Here is a 7,643-nt window from a genome sequence, read left to right on the forward strand (position 1 = left end):
GAAGTTTTTCATGGCATGGAGGTAAATAATATCACCTGGCACATAACAGCCCATTTAGTCTCTATTAAAGGAATAGGGCATTTCCCCCCTCCCCCCCCGCCCAGGCTGTTGGTAAGTGTAGGAGTGAGGAGTTTCATAACCCCTTTCCCTTAAGGCTGTTGTTCTGTGGTAAATATCTACCCAATCAAGCTTCTTTTATCCCTACTTGGAAAGAAAAATGGATACCATAACTTTTATTCAGTGGAGATAATAAGCAGCTTGCTGGGGTTGATTTTCCAACAGAAAAATGGCCTGAGCGGAAATTAAAGGTTAAAAAAAAAACCCTTCCCCAAGCCTCTCTCCCACTTTCAACTGTGGCCTCATTTTCTGAAAGGGGAAAAAAATCCCTTAAAAAATGATGGAATTATATAAAATGTGAAGTGTCACCCTTATTCTCAGGATTTGGTAAAAGCTGCTCATTCCATGATAGCTCTGGACATTTGCTGTTATCACAGATACTTTCTATTATTACTGTGTTTTTGAGGAGTGTTCAGAATGAGTGCTGCTGTAAGGAAAACACATTTCCCAGTTTACAATCCTCAAAAATTGTACCCAGGAAAATGCAGCTCCTCTTCAGCTGGTGCTTCCACTGCCGTCGTGGGATATGGTATTTTGAGCATCATGCACTACTGTACATGCACATGAAGCTGCCTTATAATGAATCAGACTATTGTTCCATCAGACTCAGTATTGTCTACACAGATTGACACTTGCTTTCCAGGGTTTTAATGTAGAGCCCTTTCCCATCTCCTATAGCAAGATCCTTTTAACTGAGATGCCAGGGATTGAACCTGGGACCTTCTGCACACCAAGCAGCATTGTAAGTTAAGGGTTTCAGTGGTAGAGTGTCTGCTTGGAATGCAGAAGGTCCTAGCTTCAATCCCTGGCATCTTCTGTTAAAAGATCTGGCAGTAGGTGATGTGAAAGACCTCTGCCTGAGACCCTGGAGAGCTGCTGCCAGTCTGAATAGACAATACTGACTTTGATGGACCAAAGGTCTGACTCAGGCAGTTTCATGTGATGTCTGTCTTCTTGAGCAAATTTACCCATAAGAAGCAACCTCTTGAATTTTAAGCAAATTCATTGTCTGGACTGTGCCCAGAAAAAAGCAGTACAGTAAGTAGGATTAGGATAAGGTAACACCCATTCTCGTTCAAGCAAATCATTAAGAGGAGAAAGAAATAGGTGAGATTATGTGCAGTCTTACCATGCAATTCTAAGTCAATGGATTTAAAAGGATATAATTCTGTTTAGGTAAAGGCAACGGTTTCCCTTGCTCAAAAGCCAGTCGAATCCGACTCTAGGGAAGCGGTGCTGCCCCGTTTCCAAGCTGAAGGGCCAGTGCTGTCCAAAGACATTTCTGTGGTCATGTGGCTGGCATGACTAAACACTGAGGCGCACGGAACACTGTTACCTTCCCATCAAAGTGGCACCTATTTATCTACTTGCAATTTCTTGCTTTCAAACTGCTAGGTTGGCAGGAGCTGGAACCAGAGACGGGAGCTCACTCCGTTTTGCGGCACACTCGGGTCTCGAAAAGCTTAACTACCAACCTTCCGGTTTGCAGTTCAACGTCTTAACCACTTGAGCCACCACAGCCACCTGTTTAGGATTGCACAATTAATTTATTAGATTGACTCCCCGTGTGTCTTCCACACTTAGGGATCAGTGAGGATGCAGGATGCAAAAAATAATAAGCAAAAGCATATAATAATGAGCAGCAATAGAATTAATTGCCCATAGATTTGTCAGAAGCACTCAAGGTCCTGGCTGATCAGATCATGTGTGTGTGTGGGGGGGAGAGGTCCTGGCTGATCAGATCATGTGTGTGGGGGGGGAACAGCATAAAGTTTATATATTGGTCATTTTGATAATTTCTCTGTTTGATCAGGTCTCACTGTCTGCGTGTTGCCTGCTTTGAACCAACTTGTGAGTCAGTCTGAAATGAAATGATCATGCATTTCCAGGGTTTGTGATGGAAACCCAGTGACAGTTATTTCTTCCATCATAGATCCGCAAGTCCTTCAGGTCCTTTATCCTGACATGTGGCTCCTGTTGCCCACTATTTCACACCTTTCCAGGTCCGTCTTTCCTCTATGTCTTTGGGAAGATGAAGATAAATAGAATCTATGAAGGGAGGCAGAAACAGTATGAATTAAAGTGCACTGAATCCAAGACATTTATTTTCAGGGCAGAAAAATGTAGTTTCAGATCTCTTCTATCAGTCTTTGAATGCTTCTCTTTCTGATCCTATAATGGTTGTTACGGTCATGGAACCATTGAAATCAACATCCTGAACTGACCAAGATACTAAGAAATGTATCTTGAACTTGATCAAAGGAAAGAGAGGGATGCAGGCAGGGAGAGAATATGATTTTTGGCTGAGCGGTAGGACTGGCGTGTTTCACAGTCAGGGTGGTTGATTTCCCAAAAGAACTGGAGCCTTGTCATTTCTTTTTTATCCCCTTCGTATTACATATCCAGTATTATGTTTATTATTCCTTTTTCATAGCCTGAAATTTAATAGTATTCATGCGCTGCCAAACTGGGCACAGTGCCTGTTCTTAAACTGCCCTTGCTTTTATATGTCCTCACAATTGCCTGTCCCATCCCTTCCTTCCTACTTAGCTATACTGTTCCTGGAAGGGTCCACTGCTGACTACGTTCTATTCTTTGGGTTGCATGTTGGCCCCGGTCCTAATAAGAAGCCACATATGTGCAGCATTGTAACATGCCCTTCCATCCTGGGATTACATGTGGGGCATACAAAAATGCCTGACCATTGAAAACCTGGCTTTCATTTTGGTAACTAACAAAATATAAATGCATTTAAATGAATAAATAATTGTGCACTAGAGAATTAGCAGATGTGTGCGTGGAAGGGATTGTGATGAGAGATGCAAATTTGTTTGAGAGTTTGAAGTGTGGGAAGTTTTGGGCAAAAATGAAATATGTGCAATATCTAGCTTATCAGTCACAAACTTGTATCTATTTTAAGAGACATAATTTAGAATTTAGCATACAAAATTGTACTGTTTGGCATGTTTTTGAAATGTTAACATATAAAGGCCTTTATTTTCTATGAGCAAAAATGTGAAAATATCCAATACGAGAGAGGGAGATATGCAAACTGCAGCACCCAACTCTTCCTTAACACTTGAATATTATTTTTTTCCCATCTGAAAAGCAGGAGAAAAAGTAAAAAACTGAAAGCACAAAATATAGTAAATAAAAGAAAGTGCATTATTTGGACAGAGAATGCTGTCATACCATCACAGTATGGACTGCTGGAATATTTGGATATCAAATTAAACGTTAACCATATCGAAAACACTTAAGTCTTGGAAATGTGAATGATCAGCTTATACGCTCTAGTGTATTTTGTACAAAATTAGTCATGTTGAAACAATAAATATATTCTTAAAGTGTGATTAGATACAGTCTGGAACCTTGTTGCAGTAGTCAGGAAAGCTAGACGATTATTATTGCCCCTCTATTGTACATGGGGAGGCTGACAGAGTGTGATGTGCCTAAGACCACCTAGTGACTTCCTGGCAGAAGGGAGCGTTAAGCAGAGGGGACCTCTCAGAGCACGGCTCAGTTGCCTAGCAGTTCCGCTACACTAACTGCAGCATCAACTTCCTTCCATAAAATAAATAATATTGTGAATACATGGTTGTTTGTTGGACTTTCTGTAAAGAGCTTCTACCCGCAAGGGGCTAGGTGAAGCAAGGGTGCTTTATTGCAATAAATTATTTCTGGTTTATATGCTGAAATCAGGTCTGTCCAACTGCCAATTTAAACTCTGCTCCCCTCAGTGAAAGCCAGACCACTCTCTTTCTGTTCTCTGTCATGGGGAGCTGTAATGCACTAAAGCGGCAGTAATACTGCTAAGCCACAAAAGGGTGGGAGTGTGTGTGTGCGTGCGTGTCCATTATAAGCAGTTTGTGCAGTAACTTGGATGTCCAAGTACCGGAATTTGTAAAGTTGCTGAAAGGTTGTGACATGTTTTAGTGTTTCTGAACACTATACCTGGCCCTGACCTGGATAGCCCAGGCAAGTCCAGTCTCAGAAGCTGAGCAGGGCCAACCCTGGCAAGTAATTGGAAGGGAGACCTCCAAGGAATACCAGGCTCAGGATATAGAGGCAGGTTCTCAAGCCACCTCTCTGAAATGTCCAACCCCCAGTAGGGGTCGCCAAATGTCTCCATGACTTCCAGGCATGCAAGTACACACATTTGTTGTTGTTGTTGTTGTTGTTGAGTCGCACAGTTGAGTCCGACTCTTTGTGACCCCATGGATATCCTCCGCCTTCCTCTGGAGCTTGCTCAGTTCCATGTTTCCTGCACTGATAACACTGTCTAGCCATCTTATCCTTTGCTGTCCCCTTCTTCTTTGACCTTCAGTCTTTCCCAGCATCAGGGTCTTCTCCAGTGAATGCTCCCTTATCATTTGGTAGCCAAAGTATTTGAGCTTGAGCTTCAGTATCTGGCCTTCCAGGGAACAGTCAAGATTGATTTCTTTTATGATTGACTGATCTGATCTCCTTGCAGTCCAAGGGACTCTCAAGAGTCTTCTCCAGCACCATAATTCGAAAACATCTATTCTCCTTATTGACCAACTCTCACAGCCATACATTACTACTGGGAATACCATCGCTTTGACCATGTGGACTTTTGTTGGCACACACATATGCCCCTCCCCCCAAAAAAAGATCCAGCAAAAAACAAACACTATACCTGAACCCCCTATGGTAAAACCAAAGAGATGAGTGAATTCCTAGAACACCATGATATCACTTCCAAGTCCAAACCAGTAGTGACATCTCTCCCTGCCCTCAAAGGCTCCCCCTTGTTAAACAGGGATCCTTGAGCACCCACCAGTTCCATTCATGTTCTGCCAGGTTGTTGTGAGCAGGGTGCCAATATTTCATCAACAGCTTTGGCAGTTCATGTGTGTCTTGAGCCAGTTCAGTGGGTTACTTTCTGCATATTCAAACAGTACAGCACAGTGTAACCATCAGCATCTCAAGCATGCATGTTTTTGCACAGTCTGAGGGGATTCATAGCTTCTCTCCCACATAGATTTATCATCACTGTATGCTACTGCACTGCCAGTTGTTTAAATAAAAAGTGAACAAACCAGTCACCATCAGTGATTTATAAACACTGTGTTTTTTAAAAAAGAAGTCTTACCATTTGGTGTTTGTCTAAGACTATATTACTGATGTTAATAATTGTTAATCTGTTTGAATCAGATGCATCTTGTGTATGTGCAAGAAAGGGCAAACGGAGTGATCTGTATACTTGACATAACCATAGGGTTGCCAGACCAAGCATGGCAACTAGCAGGAGACCTGGGGTAAAACCCAGAACTGACAAAGAGTAGCTCTAGGAATCACTGTAGACTATGGTAAAACCATAGAGTTTCTAGTGATCCCTAAATCTGCCATGTGTTACCTCCTGGTTTTACTCGAATGTGACTTAGTGATGTTGGTGAGATTGCTGATTGTGGGGGAAGGGGGTTTAATTCTCCCACTGCTGCTTGGAGAGACAGTGGGCACTGGGGCTTGCTCTGCCACTGCAGCAGGAGGCCTGACCAGCCCACCCAACAAGTCTTTGCCTCATTAAATGTTGCAGAACCTCACCAGATACTCTGTTGTTATTCAGGAAACACTGCCAACCTCCTGGGAATTTGTCACCTTGGAAGTGAATGATGAAGCTGCTACACATTGCTGCTTTTCTTATGCTGGTTTTTACTGCACTAGAAGCCCGACCAAAACTTTTAGGTAAGTTACCAGCCAAAGCTGTGCTCATCTGTACATACAGGTTGAATCTGTTGTGCTTTAAATATTGTAAGAAATAACCCATCCGCTCATGAAACAGATTCAACATGATCGTTTCTGTAAATGAGGAGAAACAATCTTGTTCTTAATTCCGGAGGGATAGCTGCATTGGTCTACTGCAGCAAAAATAAGCAGGAGTCTTATGGCACCTCAGTATATTGAAGTTTTACTGGGGCATAAGGTTTTATGGAAGTGTATGTTGGTGGGCTGCAGTCTCTGAGAGCTTACGCTCACATATGTTTAGATATTTATACCCCACTTTTCTCCCCAAAGGGGACTCAAATAGGCTTACCAAAGGGAACACAAATTGCCCACTAATGGTGGGCAAACTCCTGACAATTGTTTCTAATGCCCGCTGATGCACATTTCATCGGGTGGAAGCTGGCTAGTAAAATGGGGTAGGGGGGTTGCGATCTTTGTCGATGCACAATCTGTAAGTGCTGGTGTTGCACCAGGTGACACTCTAGCACTTGCCCCAAAACTATGGAAATTATGGAGTGAGTGCTAGAACATGGCCCTGGAGTGATACCAGTGTTTCTGGACCGTGTCAGAAGTGACATCATAGTGCAGTGACAAGGATCACCACCTCTTCCCCACAGTAAGTACCCGCTTCTCCCCATCAGCCATTTATCCTCACAGCCATAATCCTGTAAGGCAGAGGTGTCAAACATGCGGCCCGGGGACCGGATCAGATTCCCGAAGGGCTTCTATCAGGCCCGTAGTGGAACTGGCCATCTCCTGCTTCTAGTTCTGCTGCATCATAGCTTGCTTCACCAGACTCTCTTAATCACTCAGCCATTTCATGTTTTAACCTGGGTCCTAGACTCAGAACTCTGAGCATGTGATTTCTGTGGTGAATGTCAATAAAGTAGATTTGCAGCTTACAGATACACAGTTGAACAGCGTACTCAAGATTGCAACAGCACAGAAATTTTGATGCAATAATTCAGAGCAAGAGATGTCAGTTATCAGATACTGTTAAATAAACAACATATTGCAAGAGTGCTAATGTTTTAAGCGTGTTTTTAAGCAAAAAATAATAATCTTTGTGTTTGTGTCCTTTGTAAAGTTTGGCATTACATTTTATGACACACATGGCCCAGCCCAACAAGGTCTCATTTATGTCAGATCCGGCCCTCATAACAAATGAGTTCGACACCCCTGCTGTAAGGTATATTAAGGCCCCATTCACATGGCGAATTTGCCACGGGAGAGCCACGATTGGATGGCGGATTTTCCGGGTGTGACCACACTACAACATCTGGCAAGTGGAGCACACCCGTGGCCAACCCATGGCATGCCACCGATAATGCGCGATAAAAAAATACCTCCTTGAAGGTAGTAGCAAACGGTTTGCCACGGGTTGCCTCTGGACTTCCTTGGAGTGATTGCGCCGGCGTGGCTTTTCCCTCCGGCCGTCTTTGTTGCCACGCACACGCCGAATGGATGTTGCTTGCAAAACCCAACAAATCTTCTATGACAGAATAGAGATTCGAGCCTGGATCTCCCAGATCATGGTTTGATGCTGCACCATGACGGCTTTAAAGTGCTACCAGACTTCAATTTTTCCCCTCTCCCTGTTAATACTGAATATTTTCCCCTCTCGCTGTTAATACTGAATATTATTTTTAAATACTGAGAGCCAGTTTGGTGTAGTGGTTAAGTGTGCAGACTCTAACCTGGGAGAACCGGGTTTGATTCCCCACTCCTCCACTTGCACCTGCTGATGTGACCTTGGGTCAGTCACAAGCTCTGGCACA

The 7,643-nt window shown here is 43.3% G+C and overlaps 1 protein-coding gene across 1 annotated transcript in view; it reads left to right on the forward strand.

Annotated features, from left to right (window-relative positions):
• MATN4 (matrilin 4) overlaps window positions 1–7,643 on the forward strand; it is a 59,886-nt gene that overhangs the window by 33,385 nt on the left and 18,858 nt on the right. The window contains exon 2 of the mRNA XM_015418032.1: window positions 5,708–5,826. Coding sequence (XP_015273518.1) covers window positions 5,751–5,826 — 76 coding nt within the window. The 5' untranslated portion in view covers window positions 5,708–5,750. The remainder of the gene's footprint in view (window positions 1–5,707; window positions 5,827–7,643) is intronic.

This window comes from Gekko japonicus, unplaced genomic scaffold, assembly GCF_001447785.1.
Source record: "Gekko japonicus isolate JY-2015 unplaced genomic scaffold, Gekko_japonicus_V1.1 scaffold1270, whole genome shotgun sequence".
NCBI lineage: Eukaryota > Metazoa > Chordata > Lepidosauria > Squamata > Gekkonidae > Gekko > Gekko japonicus.